We start from the raw sequence: 25,510 nt of genomic DNA on the forward strand, positions 1-25,510 counted from the left end.
AAGCAAATAGGGATATCAGTCAATCACAGGGCACGAAGGAACACTGGTGAACCAAAAGACCTTGGGGTACAAGTCCATGGTTCCCTGAAGGTGGCAACACAAGTAGACTGGGGGTGGTGAAGAAGACATATGGCATGCTTACCTTTGTAGGTCAGGGCATAGAATATAAGAGTTGGGATGTTACGTTGCAACTTTACAAAATACTGGTTAGGCCACACTTGGTGTATTGTGTGCAGTTCTTGTCGCCACACCATAGGAAGGATATGATTACGTGCTCTAGCCTATTTAGAGTCACAGAGCTGCACAGCATAGAAACAGGCCCATCAGCCCACTATGCCATCATGCCTATCTATACTAATCCAATTTGTTTGAATTAATTCCATATCCCTCTGTGCCTTGGTCATACAAGTACCCATCTCAAAAAGGCTATTACTGTTCCTACCTCCACCACCTCTTCTGGCAGATCATTCTCGATACCAACTTCTCTGTGTGTGAAAGATCCCCTTTAAACCTTCTCTCCCTCACCTTAAACCTATGCGCTCTAGTTTTAGGCACCCCTACAATGGGAAACAGACACTGGCTCTCAACCCTATTGATGCCCCTCATAATGTTATGATACCTCTACCATGTCACCTCTCAGTCTCCTTCACTCCAGGGGAAAACAGACCCAGCCTATCCAATCTCTCTTCATAACTCAATCCAATCCCTCCAGTCCCGGTAACATCCTCATGAATCTTTTCCACACCCTCTCTAGCTTAAGGATCTCCTTCCTCTAGTGTGGTGACCAGAACTGAACGCAGTACTCCATGTAGCCCGACCAACGTTCTGTACAAATGGGATATGACATTCCAACTCTTATTCATCTGTTGTTAAAGGCAAGCATGCCATACAACTTCCTTGTCGCCCTGTCTACCTGCATCACCACTTTTCAAGAACTATGTAATTTACCCCAAGGTGTTTCTGTTCAACAACACTCCCCAGGGCCCTGCCTATTCACTGTGTATGTCCTGCACTGACTTAACTTTCTAAAATGCACCACTTCACACTTGCTTGAGTTAAATTCCATCTGCCGTTCTCTTGTCCACTTTCCCAGTTGATCTAGATCTTGCTGTAATCTTACACCACCCTCTTCACTGTCCATTATACCACACATTATGGTGTCACCTGCAAACTTATTAATCATGTCACCTACATTATCAACCAAATCACTGACAAATATTACAAACAACAGATCCCGCACCAATCCCTATGACATAGGTCACAGCCCTCCAATTTGATAAGCAACTCTCCCTGCCATCAACTGCCTCCTACCACCTCAACAATTTTGTATCCAATTGTCAAAGGCCTTGCTATAGTCCATGTAGACAACATTTACCGTAGTGCCCTCTTCAATCCTCTTGGTCACCGCTTCAAAAAAAAACTCAATCAAATTCATGAGACACGATTTCCCATATACAAAGCCTTGCTGACTGTCCCTAATCAGTCCTTGCCTTTCCATTTGTAAATAAATTCTCTCTCTCAGAATCCCCTCCAGTAACATTCCCACCACTGGTGCAAGGCTCACCAGCCAGTAGTTCCCTGGTTTATCCCCACAGTCCTTTCCCTGAATGTGGCAATAGGTAGACACAGTGGTGACATTAGCAATTCTCTTCACCAATCTTTTTTTCTTCACATACTGTATCTATAGAAGCTTTTACAGTCAGTGACCCTGTGGGTTTCCTCCAAGTGCTCCAGTTTCCTCCCACATTCCGAGCTAACATGAGTAATTGGTTACTGTAAATTAACCCCAGTGAAAGTGGGTGGCAGGAAAATAAGTAGGGTGTGTGTGAGAGAATAGGTTATAGGGAAATAGGAAGGAAGTGGGATTGCTCTGAAAGCCAGCATAGACTTTGATAAGTTGAATGTCCCTGTTCTGCATTGCAAAGAAAACATGGAAACTGAACTGGAGTAGCCATATACACAATATGGTTACAGGGGCAGTCAGAAGCTAGGAATCCTGTGGTAAGTAACTTACTTCCCAACTCCCCAAAGCCTGTCCACCATCTTTCAGGTTCAAGTCAGGAGTGTGATGGAATACTCTCCACTTGCCTAATTGAGTGCAGCTTCAACAACATTCAAGAAGCTCAACACCATGCAGGACATAGAAGCCCGCTTGATATGCACCCCACCCACAACCATTCACACAGTTCACCACTGACACAAGGTGCTCTGCAGCAACTCACCAAGATTCCTTAGGCAGCACCTTCCAATACCACAACCTCAACCAGCTAGAAGGCCAACATTCCACAACCTCTTGCACTCCCTTGTCTATATTCTCACACTCTAACTGTCCCCAATAACCCATGAATGATTTCTACAATTTATCCCCAAGGCAATCCTGACCTCAACTTATCCCAGATATATTCTTTGTCCTATCCATCCCTCCCCCTTTCTTCTCCATGACTTAAAAACTGTCTTGTTTTTCTGTCTGACAAAGGGTCTTTGCTTCTCTTTTCACAGATGCTGCCTAACCCTCTGAGTGCTTCCAGTATTTTCAGTTTTATAAGTGAAACCACACCCCATGTTGCAACCAAAGAGGGGCACCGAATATCAGTAGAGGACCCAGCAAATCAATTTGCAAAGTTACAACCAAAGGGATAAAAGGGTGCAGTTTGAGCCATTTTGCAAGTCTTTTGACTTGGATAGTCCTGTGTTTCTGTTCATTAAAATATTGGCCATGGTGGACTCCAGGCATCATTGAAATGTGCAGTTAGAATGACAAGATAACCCTGGGAGAATGACATATGGTACTATGGTCAGCATGTGGTTCACTGTTAGCCTGAAATTTATGTATGAATGTGACATTAGTCATACCATGGAGTTGAACTTTGTGTGTAAACGCAGTCCTTCTACAACTTACACCACCTCGTGCAGGGAGGAAGTAACCTTACTCACAGATACACATAATCAAACTGTCATGACATCAGCTTGACAAAAATCTTCAGATAAAGTCAACTACAGCTGACAAGCAGTGGGTATGTGGTCAGTCTTTGCCAAGTGTTCAGAAGCAAAATGTTTGAATGAGTTAAGCTTGGTAACAATGTGGTGATAGTTTCCTAATTTGATTTAGCAATCCTGTCAGTGTGCTTGCCTTTATTAATATTAGTTAATGATGACGTCCTTTATCTGTGCAAGTCTGACTCCAAAATTCACAGCAAAAAAAACAATCTGCTGGAGGAACTCAACAGGTCAAGCAGACAAAGGAGACATAGGGATGGTTGACATTTCAAATCGAGACCCTGGTTTAGGACCCTTTGCCTCTGCAGATGCTGTCTGACCTGCTGAGTTCCTCCAGCAGTTTGCTGTTTGCTCCAGATTCCAGTCTGCGGTCTCTTGTGTCTCCAAGATTCAGGGGTTGGGTTTTCTGTGACTTCCCGTTTATTGTGATAGTGAGGTGACTCTCACTCACATGATAAAGAACACAAATTTCCTTCTTCCTAGTAGCTTTCCAGGAGCTATTTCAGTCTGTGGTGTAGACCTCAGCTAGGAGACACATTCTATCAGAAGAAATTGACTGGTTTCCTGATAACAAAGATGGGACCTCTCATCACTGTGCAATGATCCCAGAGGGAATCCAGTGTTTTCTGTCTTTGTGAGCTTCATACTATGTGAGCTTTCACCACAGAGGATTTTCAGAATTAGTCAATTGCCCAACGCAGCACAATATGTGACATCTTTGCCAGGAGACAGGCTGGCCAGACAATTCTATATTCTGCTGCTCACCGTCAATGCTAAACCAATATTACATCGCTGTTAGTGTGGCCAAACAGCTGCTGAATCTGTCTTGTGATTTGAGATCCGCCCTGAGGGATCTATCAAACGAGTGCTAAGCCATCGCCTTATACTCAAGCCTCACGAGTCTTTCTCAGAAGCCTTAATGAGAGCTAGTTTATGCACTTAATGATTTTTATAGATATGGTGTGGAATCTACATGCGGCCTGGTGCTGCTGATAATTCTGTCTCCCTTTTGTCTTCCTTTTACTTTGACTGCTGCAGTAGCCACAGTGTTCCATAGCCACACAAGCAGTTGTGTCTTTGAGTAGTAGGTGGTATCCTCCCAAGGATCTATTGTAAACATTGGTCATGGCTTGGAGAAGTAGTAACTGTAGGCAATTATAATTTCTTTTTAAGTGAATACTTAGAGGAAGACACTGCCCTTGCTCCATGACACCTTGGCCATTAAATCTCAAAACCACGTGGTGCTAAGATGGTTGCCTCTGTCCATTTATTACCTCCCCACCTGGGAGTGGACTCAGAGGAGAAGGGTCCTCAAATGAATTCCTCAGTTATGATCTGTGCTCTGGTGGCATATCCATCAAAGGTCTTCTTTCATTTCATCTGTCAACATGCTCTCTATCCTGCTTCTGGAGCCTTTCAACCAATGGCTAAGCCCTCATTATGGCAAGATTGTGTGGGAGACAGCAGGTGATGACAAATCTCAAACCCTTTCTACAGGGCAAACTACTAGTAGTACAGACACCAGAATCTTGTGGACCATGATAGCACTCACTATCAGGTTCTGGTGGTCCAGTGACTGTAATTACAAAGATGTTCGACTGTACTTGCCAGATTAGGGACAGGGATCAGATGCAAAGAAGGGATGGGATAACCCCTGCCTAAGAAGTCAGCCCTCCATGAGGTGGGGTGAGGCCAAGAATAAATAACTGAAAGTTTCCCAGAGACGTGGCATTGACCATGTGACATTTCTCCTCATGGACACAGACTAATTGCATGGCCAGGGAATGATGGACCGTTAATGTCATGCAGATTAAGTAAATTCTGCAGGCACAAAGACTTCATTTAAAGACTTGCATTCAGCTAACACCTTTCATGTGATCATAAGAAAACAGAAGAAGGAATAGGCCTGAAGGTTACACTGTCATTCAATACAATCATGGCTGATCCACCCCAGCCTCATCTCCTCTTCAAGTTTCAAGATTATTGCCATGGGCATACATATCCAGAGTATAAATGTCATGACAATTAGAAATAGAGAAATTCTGTACCGATGCCCCATACTCCCTTGTCATTCAAGCATTCATGTACTTCTTTAAGTATCAGCAATGATCCAACCTCCACAATTTTCTGGGATAGAGAATTCCAGAGATTCACCATCCTTGTGAGAAATAAATTTAAAGTTACAGCGTGGTAACAGGCCCTTCTGGCCCAATGAGTCCGCGCCGCCCATTTTAAACCCAAATTAACCTACCCGTACGTCTTTGCAATGTGGGAGGAAACCGGAGCACCCAGAGGAAACCCACGCAGACACAGGAGAACGTACAAGCTCCTTACAGACAGCGTCGGGAATCGAACCACGATCGCTGGCGCTGTAATAACGTCGTGCTAACCGCCACGCTACCGTGCCGCCCATTTTATAAATAGTTATAAAAAACATTCCGAACTGAGGTGTATAGGGACTATATCCCCTCTTTTGAGGTTCTCCCACTGGTGGAAACATTGTGACATCTATCATGCTCCCCAAGGATCACCATCATTCTTCAAAAGTCCAAAGAGCACAGATCTAATTTCTTTAGCCACTCCTTATACGACAAACCTCTCATCCAAGGAATTACCCTAAAGAATCTCTTTCAGTCTGCCTCTAATGCCAGTATATCTTTCCTTAACTAAAGGGACCAGAACTGTGACCCCACTAGTACCCTGTATAATTGTAATATTATTTCCTTGTTGCTAAATTCAAACCATCTTATTATAAAGGCCAGCAAGACCATAAGACATGGGGGCAGAATTGGCCTCCTGTCTTCTCCCTGTGAACTTTGACACCTTTACTAATCAAGAACCTATCAACCTTCACTTTAAATATACCCAATGACTTGGCCTCCACTGCCGTCTGTGGCAATTAATTCCACAGATTCACCACCCTCTACTAAAGAAGTTCCTCCTCATCTCTATTCTAAAAGGGACCTCCTTTTATCCTGGACTCTCTCACTACCAGAAACATCCTCTCCACATCCACTCTTCCCAGGTATTTCAATATTTGGTAGGTTTCAATGAGAAACACACCCCCCCACCCCCCCCCCCCCATCCTTCTAAATTCCAGCAAGTACAAACCCAGAGCCATCAAGTGCTCCTCATAGGTTAACCCTTTCATTCCTGGGATCATTCTTGTAAACCTCCTCTAGGTCCTCTCCAATGCCAGCACATCCTTTCTTAGATATGGGGCCCAAAACTGCTCACAATGCTCCAAATGTGGCCTGACCGATGCCTTATAAAGCGTCAGCATTACATCCTTGCTTTTATATTCTCGTCCTCTCAAAATGAATGCTGACATTGCATTTGAATTTGCCTTCCTTACTACCGACTCAACCTGCAAGTTAACCTTTAGAGAACCCTACACCAGGCCTCCCAAGTCCCTTTGAACCTCCGATTTCTGAATTCGCTCCCCATTTAGGAAATAGTCTACATCATTAATCCTTCTACCTAAGTGCATGACCATACCCTACCCTGTTTACCATCTGCCACTTCTTTGCCCATTCTCCCAACCTGTCCAAGTCCTTCTGCTTCCTCAACACTACCTGCTCCTCCACCTATCTTTGTATCATCTGCAAACTTGGCCACAAAGCCATCAATTCCATCATCCAGATCATCAATATATAACACGAAAAGTAGTGGACACAACACCAAGCCCTGTGGGACACCACTAGTCACCAGCAGCCAACCAGAAAAGGCCCCCTTTATTCCCACTCTTTGCCTCCTGCCAGTCAGCCAATCTTCTATCCACGCTAGTACCTATTCTGTAATACCATGGACTCTTATCTTGTTTATCAGCCTCATGTGCGGCACCTTGTCAAAAACCTTCTGAAAATCCAAGTAAACAACATCCACTGACTCTCATTTGACTATCCTGCCTGTTAATTCCTTAAAGAATTCCAACAGATTTGTCAGACAAGATCTCCCCTTAAGGAAACCATGCTGACTTCAGCCTATTTGATCGTGTGCTTCCAAGCATCCCGAAACCTGATCCTTAATAATGGACTCTAACATCTTACCAACCACTGAAGTCGGGCTAACCGGCCTATAATTTCCTGTCTTTTGCCTCCCTCCCTTCTTAAAGAGCGGAGTGACATCTGCAATTTTCCAAATCTCTGGAACCATTCCTAACTCTAGTGATTCTTGAAAGATCACTGCTAATGCCTCCACAATCTCTTTAGCTACCTCTTTCAGAACCCTAGAGTGTAGTCCATCCAGTCCAGGTGACTTATCTATCTTCAGACTTTTCAGCTTCCCAAACACCTTCTCCTTAGTAATAGCGACTACATTCACTTCTGCCCCCTGGCTCTCTCGAATTTCTAGCACGTTGCTGGTGTCTTCCACAGTGAATACTGATACAAAATACTTACTCAATTTGTCCACCATTTCTTTGTTCCCCATTACTACTACTCCAGTATAATTTTGTAGCGGTCCGATGTCCACTCTTGCCTCTCTTTTACTCTTTATATGTATGAAAAAACTTTTGGTATCCTCTTTGATATTACTGGCTAGCTTACCTTCATATTTCATCTTTTCTCCCCTCATTGTTTTTTTTAAGCTGCCTTCTGTTGGTTTTTAAAAGCTCCCCAATCCTCCAGCTTCCCACTAATTTTTGCAATATTGTATGCCCTCTCTTTTGCTTGTATGCTGTTTCTGACTTCTGTTGTCAGCCATGGTTGCCTTGTCACTATTGCACTTCCAAAATTTGGTTCCATTGAATTTCCAGGTCAATATTTATATTTTTGCATCATAATGGATGCTGACATGTAGTTTGCAGTTGACACCAAAATGTTTTGTACAGTAGACAGTGAAGGTGGTTATCTAAGATTATAACAGGATCTAGGTCAACTGGGGAAGTGTGCAAAGAAATGGCAGATGGAATTTAATTCAGACAAGTGCCAAGTGATGCACTTTGGGAAGTTAAAACAGGGCGGAACTTACAAAGTAAATGGCAGGGCCCTGGAGAGTTTTGTAGAACAGAGACTCAAGGTACAAGAACTTAATTCCCTAAAAGTAGAGACACAAGTAGACAGGGTGGTGAAGAAGGCGTTTGGCACACTTGCCTTCATCGGTCAGGGCACTGAGTACAATAGTTGGTACATCATGTTACAATGGTACAAGATGTTGATGAGACCACACTTGTAGTATTGTGTGCAGTTCCAATCATCTAGCTATAGGAAGGCTGTCATTAAGCTAGAGAGGATGCAGAATAGATTCACAAGGATGTTACCAGAACTGGAGTACGTGAGTTATAAGGAGAGACTGGATAAGCTGAGGCCTTTTCCCCTGGAGCGTAAGAGGCTAAGGAGTGACCTTATAGAGGTATGCAAAATCACGAGGGGCATAGATAAGGTGAGCGGTCACAGTCTTTTTCCCAAGGTTGGGGAGTCTAAACCTAGAGGGCAGAGATTTAAGGTGAGAGGGAAAAAATTTAAACAAGACCTGAGGGGCAATTTGTTCACAAAAAGGGTGGTGGGTATGTGGAACAAGCTACCAGAGGAAGTGATAGAGGCAGGTACAATTTCAATGTTTAAAAGACATTTAAATATTTACATGGATTGGAAAGATTTAGAGGGATATGGACCAAGCACAGGCAAATGGGACTAGCTCAGGTAGGCAACTTGGCTGACATGGACGAGTTGGGCTGAAGGGCCTGTTTCCGTGGTGTATAATTCTATGACTATATAAACAACCAACCATTATATGGTGGAGACAATATGCAGTTCCAGAATGAAAATTTGTAAAAACTTAATGACAATTGCAAGCAATAATTAAATTCCTGTTAAGTAAACTAGTGCACACATGTATTCGAACATAAATGTTCCATGTATTCTTCTGTGCAAGTTAAAGACTAAGATATGCAATTTATTTAAATTCTATCCTTTGGAATTATGTTCAAACTTCGACCACCTTTGAAATTCCCAGCTCCATACCAAAGTTAAGTATGCACAATGATGGAAAGATTAATAAACTCACTCACAATCTCCATCAGACTTCTAGACAAGATACAGGGAAGAATTTGTCATCCAATAGTTTTTTCACATCTCTCAATTTCTAGCTGCTTTATTGGTAGCACTGTGATGAATGAATTTACACACTTCAAACTGCACCTGTGCTCAATTTGCACAAGTCTTAACTGGAGAGTTAAGTCAGCTTCAGCATTGCAGGGAACTACAATTACATATTTCTGCTGCTGCCATCTTCACAATGTTGGTTTTATTGCCCACAAGCTACTCATGCTGATGGCTGCTGGTCTAATTCACAATTTTATAATCATTAAGACTTCTAACTGGGCTGAAAGGGTTAAATTTGGAGGGTAGCTTTTCACCCCCTTGAGAATGGAAGATGAAAGGATGATCTAATTGATGATTAAGATGTCGATAAGGAAAAGCATTTCCTCTGGTTACAGAATCCAGAACAAGAGGGGTAACCTTAAATTAGAGCTAAGACATTCAGATGTTTTGTCAGCAACATGTCTTCACACACACACAACAGAAATCTGAAACGGGTCGGTGGATTTTTGTTCGGTTCAGGCATTAGGGAATATTAAATCAAGACAGGTAAATGGAATTAAGATAAAAATCAGCATTAATACTTTTGGATGACAGAACAAGTTCAAGGACCAGGCCAGCATTGTGTATTGGGATGTTCCAACAACATGTAAACTTCTATAAAAGGACAAGTCTTTCTTTCTTTTAACCTGCTTCAATGGAAAGTTAGAGCAAATTTGCACAATTCCAGCAAAATCTGATCTTCTTTTTGTTGTCTTTATGAGAACCAGCAGGAGGCACTAATCACTATCATCACTAAGGTGGACTGGTGGACCAACCCAGGAAGTAGATGTCATGATCCCAGACTGCTAACCAAGTCTTCACGCCCAGTACACTAGCACATCCAGGAGGAGAATCCAGCAAGCGTCAATGACAAAACAGTCGAGTGCCTTCTCTACATTAATGTTGAGGGGGAAATGAAACAGATACAAGAAAAATCAACTATCTACAAAACTGACCTCTTTTCCTGGAATAGTGGAAATTGCTGAGAGTTTATCTATGTCAATCTTAAATATGTAAACCTAAAAAAGAAATGATAATGCATTAGATTACACTAACATTAACCAGACTGGTGATAATATAAACACTACTGGGCCAAGAGATAGACCACTGCATTATGAAGTGTCAAATCATAATTTTTCATAAATGTGTGTATTTCATGGCAGAATTCAATATAACTTTTGACAAAATATACCTTAGTCACTTCTCAGAAATATACTGTAGATCGGTGTCAACTATGACTTTAACGTAGGGATAAATTATCCACCCACAACACTAATCATGTAAATTCTTGACCACAGGAGTCATACAGAAAAATTAGTTTAGCAATCTTGTATAATGGGATAAAAACAGATATTGCAGGGGATATTCAGGTCAGGCAGTGTCGGTGGTGAAAGGAGACGTAACTTTTCAGGATAGTATTCTGGCAAAAGATCACTGCCCCAAGATGTCAATACATATCTGATCTATTGGGCATGTTCAGCATATCTGTTTTAATCAAGCAAATGGCAAAACTTCAGCCATCCAAGTTTTCTTGAAATAAATCTTAATGAATGGAACATAAAGGTTAGTGAACAGACATATTTTCTCAGCATGCATTTATGGTGGGTGAAACTCAAGCACATGATGAAACATTTCTCCTCAATTCCATCAGCAATTAAGAACATTCCCAGAACTGGAAAATTGTGGCTACGGGGGAAAGATCGGATAAACTAGGGCCATTTTCCTTGTACCATATGTCTGACGGCAGAGTTAAATGAAGAATATAAAATTGTCAGGGACCTAGATAGAGTAAGTAGGAAAGACTTCTTTCCCTTAAGTGGCATAAATTCATAGTAGAAGGATTAAAGGGGAGCAAAGAAAAATAGTTTTACCCAGAAAGAGGCAGGGATCTAGAAATTACTGCATGAAAAGGTAGATGGAGAAACCTTCACCACATTTAAAAATATTTAAATGTGCACTTGAAGAGCTGTGACATACAGGGGCATGGATCTAATGCTGGAATGTGGGATTAGTCTGAATAGCTCTTTCTCAATTATTATTAGCCTCTTTCTATCTGATCGCAAGATTGATGCATTTGTTCCAAATGTACACAGTAAACTAATTTCATAATCATCCCAAAAGGGGTAGCACAATGAGGTCTATCTTCTAAATAAAAAGTGTACTAACAAATCACATTATCAATCTCCAGCTCAGTTCGGTTTTATTTTATAGCTAGCTTAATCAGGGCCAATGCAAAAGCAAAAGCTTTATAGTCTCCTTTGACCTGAACCATACACCAGTAAAAATATACATTAATTAAGCACAACTAGAAAGCTTTCTATTTGTGGCAGCTCTTCAAGAATTAGGTCCAGATGTTCCAAGACTATTAGTTCCAGTAAAACTCTCAACACTACAAACAAAATTATGCAGATAAACACTGACAAATTGCTTCCCATATTACACAACTTCCTAGCTGCTTTTGAAAAAGATTAATGAATCTGGAAATGCATCTTAATATAGTATATCATGCAGGCATCTGTGACGACATGGTAAAAGCAGACTACCAAATAGGTTACAATTCCTTGGACCTGTACCTTTCCAATACCTCCATCTTGTGGGGCTCCTCCTACGATCTCCAAAGAACTGGGTTGTGTGAAGTGGCCTGTAGCCACTGCATATCCTAGATGAAAAAAGAACAGCATGAGGAATATGCAGTCCAGCTGGTTCAAACTACAATGCCTGTTGGTTCAGAGACCTCCATACCACTTTATTTGTCAGAGTGAATAGCAACTCTAAGGAAATGCATTGCAAAAACTTCGCCGTGAAGAAGAAATGGGATTAAAACAACTCTTTAAAATGCATTTAAACAGACATTTGAAGAGGCAAGGTATAAAAGGATATGGACCTAATTCAAGCAAATGGGATTGGAGAAGATGAGCAAAAGGGTCAACATGGACATGGAGAGCTGAAGGCCCTATTTCTATGACTTTATGACTGACACAAGAACTTCAGAAAATACCAGCAGTAGTAAGCCACCTAACCCCTCAAGCCTGCCCTGCCATTCAATAATGACTGTGGCTGATCAACCTCAGGCCTCCAATACTGTTATATTATTTCAGCTTTCACTAACACCCTGTACAAATGTAACAAAACTGCCCTCTTTCTAAACTCCAATACATCACTTGCCTTCCTAACTACCTGCTGCACCTGCCTGCGGACATTTTGTGATTCATGCACAAGAATACCTAGACCTGTCTGTACTTCACTCATCGGCAATCTCTTTCCATTTAATAATAACCCACTTTCTGATTCCTCTTACCGAAGTGTATGACTCCACTTTAAACTCCATTTGCCAAGTTTTCACCCAATCACTCAATCTGTATCTCTTGCAGATTCACAACATCCTCATCGCAACATGCCCTTCCACTTATTTTCATGTCATTGGCAAACTTGGATACATTATATTCTGCCCCTCTTCCAGGTCATTACTATAAATCGGAAATAACTGAAGGCCAAGAACTGATCCCTCCACTAGCCACATCCTTCCAACCTGAAAATGACTCATTTATTCCAACTCTGTTTTCTATGTGATAATCAATCTTTAATCCATGCTAACACATTTCCTCCAATAACATGACTTCTTAACTTGTGTGCCAGTCTCTTATGTGGTACCTTATCAAATGCCTTTTGGAAATCCAAATACATCACATTTACAGGTTCCCCTCTTCCTACTCTGCTTGTTATATCCTCAAAGAACTTCCAGCAAATTTGTCAAACATGATTTGCCTTTCATGAAACCGTGTTGATTTGGTATGATTAGATTAAACTTTCCTAAATGATTGGCAATTTGTTCTTTGATTATTGACTTTAGCATTTTGCCAACAGTACATGTTAAACTAATCCACCTGTAGTTTCTCACCTTTAGTCTTCCCTGAACAAGGGAGTCATATTTGAAGTTTTCTAATCCACTGGTGCCCTTCCTAAATTCAGTGAGTTTTGAAATACTTCGACCAATGGATCCAACATCTCTTCAGCCACTTCCTGCAAGACCCTCGGGTGCAGGCCATTGGGTCTTGGTGACTTATCCACCTTTAGTCCTTTGAATTTTTCTAATACCTTGTCCCTCATGATTGGGATTTTTACCCCTCTGCCATGGGGAACCGATTTTACCATCCACCCCAACTATGCCCCTATCCAGTCCCCACTCAGCCTTCATCACTGCAAGAAAAAAAAACAGCCTTTCCGATCTCTCTTCATAACTGAACATTCCAACCCAGGAAACATCCTGGTGAATCTCCTCTGCACCCTCTCCAATGCAATCACATTTTTCCCATGTACCACCAGGCTCAAGAACAACTTCTATCCTGCTGTTATGAGACTGTTGAACAGTTCCCCAGTATGACAAGATGGACTCTTGACCTCACAATCCACTTCGTTATGACCTTGCACCTTATTGTCTACCAGCACTGCACTTTCTCTGTAGCTGTGACACTTTACTCTGCATTCTGTATTGTTTTACCTCAATGCACTGTGTAATGAATTGATCTGTATGAACAGTATGCAAGGCAAGTTTTTCCAATGTACCTCGGTACAAGTGACAGTAATAAACCAATTCCAATTATGCAGCAACCAGAATTGTGCATGGTATTTTCACTGTGGCCTAATCAATATTTTAAGTTATATCAAGACCACCCAAGTTTTATACTCTTTACCCTTGCTAAAGAAGATAAGTGACCCATTTGCCTTCACCACCTTATCGACCCATGCTGACACAATCGGAGATCTTTGGGCTTGTACATTAAAGTCCCTTGGTCCCCCAATACTCCCTAGGCCCTACCATCCATACCATTCCTACCCTTAATGGACATCCCAAAATGCATCACCACTCACTTATTGGGATTCAATTCCAACTGCCATTGTCCTGTCCAATTTATGAGCTGATCAATATCATTTTATACCCCTAAGACTATCCTCACTATCAACAACACAATCAATTTTCATGTTATCTGTAAACTTACTAATCATATCTCCTACATTTACAAATAGTAAGAGTCCCAACACCGATCCAAGTGAAACACCACTAGTCACAGGCACCCAATCACAAAATTCAATCTTCCACCATGATCCTCTTTCTCCCATTACCAAACCAGTTTTGGATCTGATTTAACAACTTGCCTTGTATCCCATGAGCTCTAACATTTTGCCCTCATATTTAGTTACCACTTCAAGTAACTCAATTAAATTATTCAGACAGTATCTCCCACCCACAAATTCATGTTGACTATCCCTGATCGATCCCTGCCTTTCCAAGTGTAGATTAATCCTCTCCCTCAGGACTTTTTCCAATAATTTCCCTACCACTGCCTCATAGGCCTCTAATTACATGGTTTATCACTGTTCACCTTCTTGAATAAGGGTACCACATTTGCTCTCTTCCAGTCATCTGCCACCTCACCCGTGGCCAGAACAATTCAAATAGCTCCATCAGGAAGCCAGCAATCTCCTGCCTTGCATGTCCATAGCAGCCTGGGATGTATCTCCTTGGACCCAAGGGAATTAACCACCTTTATGCCTGGTAAGACATCTAATACCTCCTCCTCTTTAATGATACTAGGCTGTAGAATTTCACAATCCTAGCTGAAATCTCCAATTATAATGTTTTTCTCCTTAGTGAATACAGTTGAAAAGTATGCACTTAAAACCTCACCCATGTCCTCTGACACCACACACAGATTGTACCCTTGGTCCCTAATGGGCCTCACTCCATCCTTGGTTATCTTCTTGTTCTTTCTACAATTATAAAATGCCTTGGGATTTTCCTTAATCTTACCTGCTATTGATATTTCATGGCCATTCACTGCCCTCCTAATTTATGTTTTAAGCATCCCCGCTCCACTCTCTACATATTCTCTATACTTCTGAAGAGCCTCTCCCATTTTTAGTGCTCTATATCTACTGTATGCTTTTTATCAAATCCTGAATATCCTCTGACACCCAGGGTTCCCCGGACTTGACATCCTTACCCTTCACTGTTATAGGAACACGTCGACCTTGAACTCTACTACTTCACTTTTAAAAGACTCCCACTTCTCGAATGTAGATTTATCTGCAAGTAGCTGTTCCCAATTTACATTTGCCTGGTCTCATCTCATGAAATTGAAATTGGCCTTCCCCTAACTCAAGATCTATGGACTATCCTTATCACTTTCCTTAACTACTTTCAAGCATACTGAGCTATGGTCACTATCACCAAAGTTGTCACACACTGACACTTCATCTACTTGCCCAGCTTCATTCTCTAGGATTACGTCTCGCACTGCCCCATCCCTAGTAGGACTACCTATGCTCTGGAACAAAAGAACTCTGTTTGCTCTTTATAAATTTTACCCCGTCTAATCCTTTCACAATGAGGCAATCCCAGTTAATATTGGGGAAGTTGAAATTCCCTCCTACTACAACCTATTCTTCTTTCACCTCTCTGTGATGCCAAAATATCTGCTCCTCTATCTCCCATTGACTGTTGGCAGGCCTGTAGTAAACTTCAAGCAAAGTGATTGATATTTTTTCAATTTCTAAGCTCTACCCATATGGCCTGATTTGAAGATCCCTTTAAGACATCCTTCCTCATTACTGCAGTGATGGTCTCTTTTACATACTCCCACCCCCTTTCATACCTAAAACTTCTAATAACCCAGAATGCTGAGTTGCCAGTCCTGCCCTTCTTCCAACCACATCTCAACGATTGCAACAATATCATATTCCCATGTGTGATCAACACTCTAAGTTCATCTGCTTTACCACTCAAATTCCTTGCATTAAAATAGACGCAATTTAGCCTTCCAATTCTCCCACATGCCTTATCATACCCATGTCTCTCTGCCTATTGGACTGACCTAGTTTTTCTTCCATATTTGACTGAACCTTGCCCCCCCCCCCACCCCCCACTGTACATCTGTGTCTTATCTGCTGCCAAATTAGTTTAAAACCTCCCCAATGACAGAAACAAATTTTCCAGCAAGGATACTGGACCAGTTTTGGTTCAGGTACAACTAATTCTATTAGTTAGTATTCTATGGGCCCCCAGGAGTATTCTATAGGCCCCCTGGTAGCAGCAGGGATACTGAGGATGAGGAAGTAAAGGGTTAAAAACTGTAACCATACCTATAGCTGATAGAAAAAATACCTCGCAAGCAAGAGCACGCAAGCTGCTTACTCAATGGATAAGGTGTTAATTGATGTGTCCACGACCTTGGCGGCAGGCCAATATACTAGACGATAAGGGTGGTGGGTGTAATAAACAGACTGGAGGAAGCTTGTTTTAAACAATGAGGGTGAGACCTGTCTTTGAATCTCCTGATTATAACTCAATTATGTTGGACAATAGGTGCGATGTCTGCTTTTGGTTCTCTGAGGTCTGAACGAAACTCATGGAGCTGAATTCATTAAGTGTGTGTGACAATATCTGTATAAATCACTGTCTGCTGCTTTGGACTGCGGAGAGCTCCGATAAAGACTCTGCACGAGAGTTTGAGGAGAATTCTCCCACAGTATACTGCTAATACGCGCGCTTTATCGAATCAACCTTGTGGCACTGTGTTACTTTGCAGCAGACAGAAGTGGAAACTCAAAATCGGGACAAGGAGCAGATTGGGAGGCAGATTTTGGAAAGGTGCAAGAATAACAGGGTTGTTATCATGGGAGACTTCAACTTCCCAAATATTGATTGGCACCTGCTTAGTGCCAAAGGTGTAGATGGGGCGGAGTTTGTTAAGTGTGTGCAGGACGGATTACTGTCACAGTATGTTGACAGGCCGACGAGAGGGAATGCCATATTAGATCTAGTATTAGGTAATGAACCAGGTCAGGTGACAGATCTCTCGGTGGGTGAGCATTTGGGGGACAGTGACCATCACTCCCTAACCTTTAGCATTGTCATGGACAAGGAAAGGAGCAAAGAGGACAGGAAGATATTTAATTGGGGAAGGCAAATTATGAGGCTATAAGGCTAGTGTAAATTGGGATGACACTTTCAAAAGGAAATGTACTATAGAGATGTGGTCGTTGTTCCTGGATCTCTTGCAGGATGTTAGGGATAAATTTGTCCCGGTGAGGCAGGGAAAGAATGGCAGGGTGAAGGAACCATGGATGACAAGAGGTGGAACAACTAGTTAGCAGGAAGAAGGCAGCATACATAAGGTGTAGGCAGCAAGGATCAGATAGGGCTCATGAAGAATATAGGGTAGCAAGGAAGGAATTTAAGAAGGGGCTGAGGAGAGCAAGAAGGGGACATGAAAAGACCTTGGCAAGTAGGGTTAAGGAGAATCCCAAGGCTTTTTTCACTTACATGAAGAGCAGAAGGATGACAGGAGTAAAGGTAGGACCGATTAGAGACAAAGGTGGGAAGATGTGCCTGGAAGCTGTGGAAGTGGGTGAGGTTCTCAATGACTACTTCTCTTCAGTATTCACCAAGGAGAGGGGCCTTGATGACGCAGAGGACAGTATTGGTAAGGTGAATGTTCTAGAGCATGTAGATATCAAGAGAGAGGATGTGCTGGAGCTGTTAGAAAATATTATGACAGATAAGTCCCCGGGGCCTGATGGAATATTCCCCAGGCTTCTCCGCGAGGTGAGGGAGGAGATTGCTGAACCGTTGGTTAGGATCTTTGAGTCTTCGTTGTCCACAGGAATGGTACCGGATGACTGGAGGGTGGCAAATGTTGTCTCCTTATTCAAAAAAGGTAGTAGGGATAGTCCAGGTAATTACAGACCAGTGAGCCTTACATCTGTGGTGGGCAGGCTGTTGGAAAGGATTCTTAGAGATAGGATCTATGAGCATTTAGAGAATCATGGACTGATTAGGGACAGCCAGCATGGATTTGTGAAGGGAAGATCATGTCTCACAAGCCTGATAGGATTCTTTGAGGAGGTGACCAGGAAGATTGATGAGGGTAGTGCAGTAGATGTGGTCTACATGGATTTTAGTAAGGCGTATGACAAAGTTCCACAGGGTAGGCTTCTTCAGAAGGTCAGAGGGCATGGGATCCAGGGAAGCTTGGGCGAGTAGATTCAGAATTGGCTTGCCTGTAGAAAGCAGAGGGTTGTGGTGGAGGGGGTGCTTTCAGATTGGAGGGCTGTGACTTGTGGTGTCCCACAAGGGTTGGTTCTGGGACCTCTACTTTTCATGATATTTATTAATGGCTTGGATGAGGGGGTAGGAGGGTGGATTAGCAAGTTTGCAGATGACACAAAGGTCGGAGGTGTTGTGGATAGTGTGGAGGACTGTAGGAGATTGCAGAGGGATATTGATAGGATGCAGAGCTGGGCTGAGAAGTGGCAGATGGAGTTCAATCCGGAGAAGTGTGAAGGACTTTGGAAGGACAAACTCCAAGGCGGAGTACAAGGTTAATGGCAGGATTCTGCGTAGTGTGGAGGAGCAGAGGGATCTGGGGGTTCATATCCAGAGATCACTGAAAGTTGCCTCGCAGGTGGATAGGGTAGTTAAGAAAGCTTATGGGATGTTAGCTTTCATAAGTTGGGGGATCGAGTTTAATAAATGCGAGGTAATGATGCAGCTCTACAAAACTCTGGTTAGACCACACTTAGAGTACTGTGTCCAGTTCTGGTCGCCTCATTATAGGAAGGATGTGGAAGCATTGGAAAGGGTGCAGAGGAGATTTACCAGGATTCTGCCTGGTTTTGAGAGTATGGATTATGAAGGGAGACTAAGGGAGCTAGGGCTTTACTCTTTGGAGAGAAGGAGGATGAGGGGAGACATGATAGAGGTATACAAAATATCAAGAGGAATAGATAGACAACCAGTGCCTCTTTCCCAGGGCACCAATGCTCAATACAAGAGGGCATGGCTTTAAAGTAATGGGTGGGAGGTTCAAGGGCGATATCAGAGGGAGGTTTTTCACCCAGAGAGTGGTTGGTGCATGGAATGCGCTGCCTGGGGTGGTGGTGGAGGCTGATACATTGGTCAAGTTCAAGAGGTTGTTAGGTAAGCATATGGAGGAATTTAAAATAGGGGGATATGTGGGAGGAAGGGGTTAGATAGTCTTAAGCGAGGTTTAAAGGTTGGCACAACATGGTGGGCCGAAGGGCCTGTATTGTGCTGTATTGTTCTATGGTTCTAATTCCATGGTAGGGAAGTTATTGGAAACAAATTCTGAGGGCCAAGATTAATCTGAACTTGGAAAAGCAGGAATGAAGAAAGTCAACATGGTTTTGTTAGGGACAGATCCTGTCTGATCAATTTGATGGAATTTTTGGAGGAAATATTGACATTTATTGAAAAGGGCAGTGGTTGATATTGCCTTCATGGACTTCACTAAACTCTTTGACAAGATGTTCAAAATGTTGGAAAATTGTATCCAAAATTGTCTCAATAATAGAAGGCAGAAGGTATGGTGGAGGGTTAATTTTTTGTGAATGGAAGCCTATGACCAGTGGTGTACCACAGGAATTAATGCTGGGACCCTTAGTACAAGAAATGGCATAATCAGGATTACCTTCCCTCAGATCAACAGCCACTTGCTCCCACTGGGAATATTGTTTATGCATGACAATTTAGTTGTTAGTGCGGGGGATGCATTTCACTGTGTGTTTTGATGTGCATGTGACTGATAAAGAGATCTTATCTACTGCTGCCGTAAAACAACAAATCTCACGTCATGTGTCAGTGATAATAAGTCTGATTCTTCTGAGGTTTCAGATGGAAGTGAACATGGTTTTCAATTTCAAAAGCAAAATTTGCAGTACCTGGTGTGAAAAATTATCTTAAGTATATCCAACTTCATGAGTTGGCTTAGCACAACAGTACACAGAGTGGTAGCTGCCTGAAATCTGCTGGGGAGGTTGTAGAAGCAGATACAATAGTACCATTTAAGAGGCATTTAGACAGACACATGATCTGGCAGGGAATGGAGGGATATGGACCATATGCAGACAGATGGGAGTAGTTTAGATTGGCATCATGGTTGGTGCAGACTTGGTGGGTTGAAGGGTCTATTTTGCTGCTGTACTTTTCTGTTCTATTCTAACATGTACACAACTTGGAACGGAAATTCAGTTTGCATTAAACTGCAGTTGTTTGTCCGAGGTCGACACTAAGATACCAACTTGACACTGGACGAGAATTCTATTTCTCTTTGATGTCACGTTCCCTGTTCCAGGGCCAATAATCCATGTGTGATATTACTTGAGTACATATATATATTCTACTATGGGACCATCATTAACAGTTCAGGTCATTAAGCCTGGTCTCAAAAGGATGCTGCTTTAATGCTGAAGGACACAGGATATAATTTAATTCAATTGTATTCTATTAATTTTTGGCACCAAAATATTCAAATGATGAAAAAACCTTCTACAGGATCTTGGTACTGTTAGGGTTCTAATTACTGGCATCACAACGATACTCCACAAATATCATACAGTATGCATGTACATTCCATGCACAAGTCTTGTCTTTTTATGACAGCTAACTTTGATACAAGATAAAAGTAATTTAAGGTACAAGATTCAGTGAAATATGAGGACCTGTAAGTACAACTGTGGTACTCAGAACACAGAGATTTGAAGGTGAAAAAGTGAAATTAATCCCAGCATGAACGTCATACTTGTTTGAGGTTATGAGTTTATAACAATTTAGTTATGAACATAGGAGATATGATTCGTAAGTTTGCAGATGACACAGAAATCAATAATGTTGAGGATAGTCATAAACTACAGAATGATATTGATCATTTGGTAAGATGTGCAGAGCAAAAGCAGACAGAATTTAATCCTGATAAGTGCAAGGTGATGCACTTTGGGAAGACTTATAAGAGTAGGACATAATGAATGGTAGGGCTCTGCAGAGTATTGAGGAACAGAGGGACCTCAGTGTAGAAGTCCAAAGATCCCTGAAGTTGGCAGAACAGAGAGATACAGTAGTGAAAGTGGCACAGCAGGTGCTTACCTTCATTAGCTGGAGCCCAGAAAAGCAGGGAGGAAGTACAACTTTATAAAACATCACAGAAGTGGAGTGTTGTGTACACTTCAGGTCTCCACACGATAGGAAGGATATGATTTGATGCAGAGGAAAGGCTGGGTTTGATTTCCTTGGAGCAAAAGAGGCCTAGGAGGTACTTGATAGAGGTAAATGAAATTATGAGGGGCAGTGGAGGAAAGTTTTCCCCATTTTGGTGCTATCTAAAACTGAAGGGCACTGGTTTTGGATAAGGGCTAAGAGGTTCAGAGGAGATCTGAGGAAGAGTTTTTTCACCTAGAGTGTGAACTATAGAATCATACAGCATGGAAACATACCATTTGACTCAACTCGTCCACACTGACCAAGGGGCACCCTTCTGTATTAATCCCATTTCCCAGCATTTGTCCATAGCCTCCTATGCCCAAACTATTCAAGTGCTCATCTAGGCATTTCTTAAATGCTGTCAGCAACCCAGCTTCAACAACTCTTTCAGGCAGTGCATTCCAGATACTCACCACACTCTGGGTAAACAAGGTCATCCTCGTATCCCCTTTAAATCTTTTCCCTTTTACCCTAACCCTAGGTCTTCTAATTTTATCTACCTCTGACATGGGGAGAAGTTTCCTGTATTCTATTCTACCTATACTCTTCATAACTTTATATACCTCAATCTTGTCCCCTCTTAACCTGCTCTGCTCCAGGCAGAACTGACTTAGTCTCTTCTCCTAATTGAACTACTCCACCCCAGCAACATCTTGGTGAATCTTCTCTGCATCCTCTCCAGCGCCATCACATCCTTCCTATAGCTTGGTGATCAGAACAAAAGTGTGATTGAAAGTGTGGTTATAAACTGCCTGAGTGGGGGGTAGAGGCAGGTACTCTCACAACACTGAAGAAGCATCTAGACAAACACATGAATTAGCAAGGCTACAGACCCCAAGTGCTGATAAATGGGATTAATATAGATAGGGCGTGATGGACCAAAGGGCCTGTTTCTGTGCTGTATGGCTCTATGACTGTAATAAATGAGAGCAAATATGGGCCTGTTACAGACCGAGACAGGAGAATTTATAATAGGAAATAAGAAAATTACAAAGGAATTAAACAATTACTTTGCATCTGCTTTCATGGAAGAAGAAACACAAACCTGTCAGATATCTTAGAGAAACAAGGGTAAGTACATAGACCACGATGGCAATCTAACTAATCCCATCTGCCTGCACTAGGTCTGTATCCCTCTATTTCCTGCCTGTTTGTGTGTCTGGCATTGCTATCGTATCTGCCTAGCACCACCTTCCCTGGCAGCGCATCCCAGGAACCTAACACCCTTTGTGTAAAGAAACATTTCTCTTGCAAATCCTCTTTAAGCTTTTCCCCTCTCACCTTAAACCTACGCCCTTTAGTATTTAACATTACAACCCTAGGACTATCTACCCTATCTATGCCCCTCAATTTTTATATACTTCTATCAGATTGTCCCTCAGCCTCCAATGCTCCAGAGAAAACAATCTAAGTTTGTCCAACCTCTCCTTATAGCTAATACTCTGCAATCCAGGCAACATCCTGGTGAACCTCCTCTGCACCCTTCACATCCTTCCTGTAGTGTGGCAACCAGAACTGCACACAATACTCCAAATGTGGCCTAAATAAAGCTTTATACAGCTGCAGTATGACTTTGTGACTATTATACTGAATGCCTGGACAAATGAAGGCAAGCACACCATAAGCCTTCTTTACCATCCTATCCACTTGTGTTGTCACTTTCAGGGAGCTGGATTTGCACCCCAGGTCTATCTGTACATTAGTGCTCCTCAGGGTCCTGCATTTACTGCATAGTTTCCTCTATTTGATCTCCCTCACTATCACAACTCCACCCATTTTTGTGTCATCTACAAACTTACTAATCAGACCACCTACATTTTCATCCAACTCATTAATATACTGTATATCACAAACAACACCAATGAGAGTGAGAAACAGATGGAACTAAGTATTAGTCAAAGATATAGTATGAATGAAGTTGCTATGCTTGAAGGCCGATAAATCTCAAGGACCTGATGATCTGGAATTTAAAGGAAGGGGATTTTCAACATTTGGATTTCCAGAAAGCTTTGGATGAGGTCCCACACAGGAAGTTAGTTATCAAGGCTGCAGCACATGGAATCAGGGGTAACGTGTTGCCATGCAGTGAGCACTGTTTATCACATAGAATGCCAAGAGTGGGAATAAAAAATCCTTCCCAGGCTGGCTGGGATGTGGGGTACAACAGGGATTGATGCTGGGGCCCCAGCTTCTCAAAATCCGTATCAATGATGTGGTTGAAGAACAAAATGTCATATTTCTAAGTTTGCTGATGATACTAAACTAGGCAGGATTGGAAGTATGAGGCAAATGTAAAAAAGCTCCAGGAAATGTAAGCATGCTGAGTGAGTGGGCAAGAACATGGTAGATGGAATACAAAGAGGAAAAATGTGCGGTCATCTACTTTGGGCAACATAACAGAAAAGGAGAATATTTGGTAATTAATGAGATTTGGGGCAGTGTTGATGTTCAAAGGGACATAGGTACCTTGTACATGTCAGTAAAGGCCAACATCCAACTTTGGAAACCACACCTGGAATATTGTGTGCAGATTTGGTGTTCTTACGAAAGAAAGGATGTACATGAATTAGAGGGAGTGCAACAAAGATTCACTGGATCAGTTCCAGGGATGGTGGGTTCACTGCATGAAGCGAGACTTTGCAGACTGAGACTGTATTCTCTGGACTTTAGACCAAGTAAGAAATCCCACTGAAATTTGCAAAATTCTTATAGTGCAAAGACTCGATGCAAGGAGAATGCTTCCTCTGACTGAAGAGTCCACACAGTTTGAGAATAAGGACAAAGCTGTTTAGGACTAAGATACGGAAAAATGCTGTCACTCAAAAGGAATTCTCTATCTCGGGTGGCTATGAAGGCTCAATCCTTGTGTTCATTCATGACAGACATTGACAGAATTCTGGCTAATAAGAGAATTGTGTGATATGGTGATAATGCTGGCAAATGGCATTGAAGTAGGCGATCAGCCATGAACTTGACGAATGCCAGAGTCGGCTTGAAGGTCAGATGGTCTACTCCTGCCCCAACTTCTTACATTCTTCTCTATATGTTCCTTCTAGACCTCCCCTGCAGTATTTACCAGGTCCATATGCATCCTATCAAATGATTAAGTCTGCAATCATCCTACCAACCCCTAAATATTCTCTGGCGGTCTGAAGTTATTCTATTCAATCCCCCCAAATTTTGATCACAAACTCCTAGTCCAATCCAATTCCTCCCCCATACTTATGGAATACAACCCAATCACTTATCTAAAAATAGTTGCACTAACCTGTCCATGCAACTGCTCCAACTTAAACTGCATTATTATGACATGCAATATTCAAAACTAGGACTCTCTGTACCGCCTCACTTGAGCTTGAACCATTAATGCACTGCATGGATACTTCTCAATTCCCATGTTTCAATGTTTCATAAACCCAGAGAGCAGGAAAGTGTCTCTCAAAAGAGATTCAGCATCCTCAACCTCAGTCGCAAATTACCATTGGTTCTGCATCTTTCATGTATCATTGATTATCATTATTGCATTTAACACTTCCATGTACATCTTTCTTACCCCTCTCCACCCTCAAACAATAGAAATAAAGCAAATTCTCAATACCACACCATAGTGTGAGCAAAATCATGATTTTCATGTCCATTGGCATTGTCCTTCCAACACATTGTTAGCCTATATGTTCATTTGGCTCAGTTTGCGATATTCTTGCTTCTACATCATGAGGCCACTGGTTCAAGCAGGACAATGAAAACTAGTTGGATGCTTCAGTATACTACTCAGATTAAATGTCAGATTTTAGGGGTATGTCTGTACTTAACAGTAATTAAGAGGGACATAGATCAGTTGGAAATTTGGGTGGAGCAGTGGTGTATATAGTTTAATCCAGACAAGTGAGAGGCAATGTATTTTGAGATGTCAAACACTAACAGGATATATACAGTAAATGGCAGGGACCTCAGGAGTGTTGAAGTACAGAGGCACCTTGGGGTGCAAGTTCATAGCTTCCTGAAAATGGTGACGCAGGTGGATAGGGTAGTGAAGAAGACATCTGGCATGCCTGCGTTCATAGGACGAGGCACTGAGAATAAGAGTTGGAATGTCGCATTGCAGCTGTTCAAATTGATCAGGCCGCACTTAAGGGTGTTGCATAGTGTTGTTGTTGCCACACTACAGGAAGGATGTGGAAGCATTAGAAAGAGCACAGAAGAGATTCACCAGGATGTTACATGGTAAGGAGGATTTTACATACAAGGAGAGATTGGATGGGCTGGGTTTATTCTCACTGGAGCGTAGGAGGCCGAAGGATGACCTTATAGGGTTTACAAAATTATCGGGGGATAAATAGGTTAGATAGTCAAAATCTTTTTTCTAGTATGGGGG

General features: G+C 42.1%; 1 protein-coding gene across 2 annotated transcripts in view; it reads right to left on the reverse strand.

The window, feature by feature from the left end:
- itga9 (integrin, alpha 9) overlaps window positions 1-25,510 on the reverse strand; it is a 421,660-nt gene that overhangs the window by 321,018 nt on the left and 75,132 nt on the right. For both annotated transcript variants that reach the window (XM_052022797.1, XM_052022798.1), the window contains 2 exons: window positions 11,654-11,739; window positions 10,037-10,099 (listed from right to left, as the gene is read on the reverse strand). In XM_052022797.1, coding sequence (XP_051878757.1) covers window positions 10,037-10,099; window positions 11,654-11,739 — 149 coding nt within the window. The remainder of the gene's footprint in view (window positions 1-10,036; window positions 10,100-11,653; window positions 11,740-25,510) is intronic.

This window comes from Pristis pectinata, chromosome 9, assembly GCF_009764475.1.
Source record: "Pristis pectinata isolate sPriPec2 chromosome 9, sPriPec2.1.pri, whole genome shotgun sequence".
NCBI lineage: Eukaryota > Metazoa > Chordata > Chondrichthyes > Rhinopristiformes > Pristidae > Pristis > Pristis pectinata.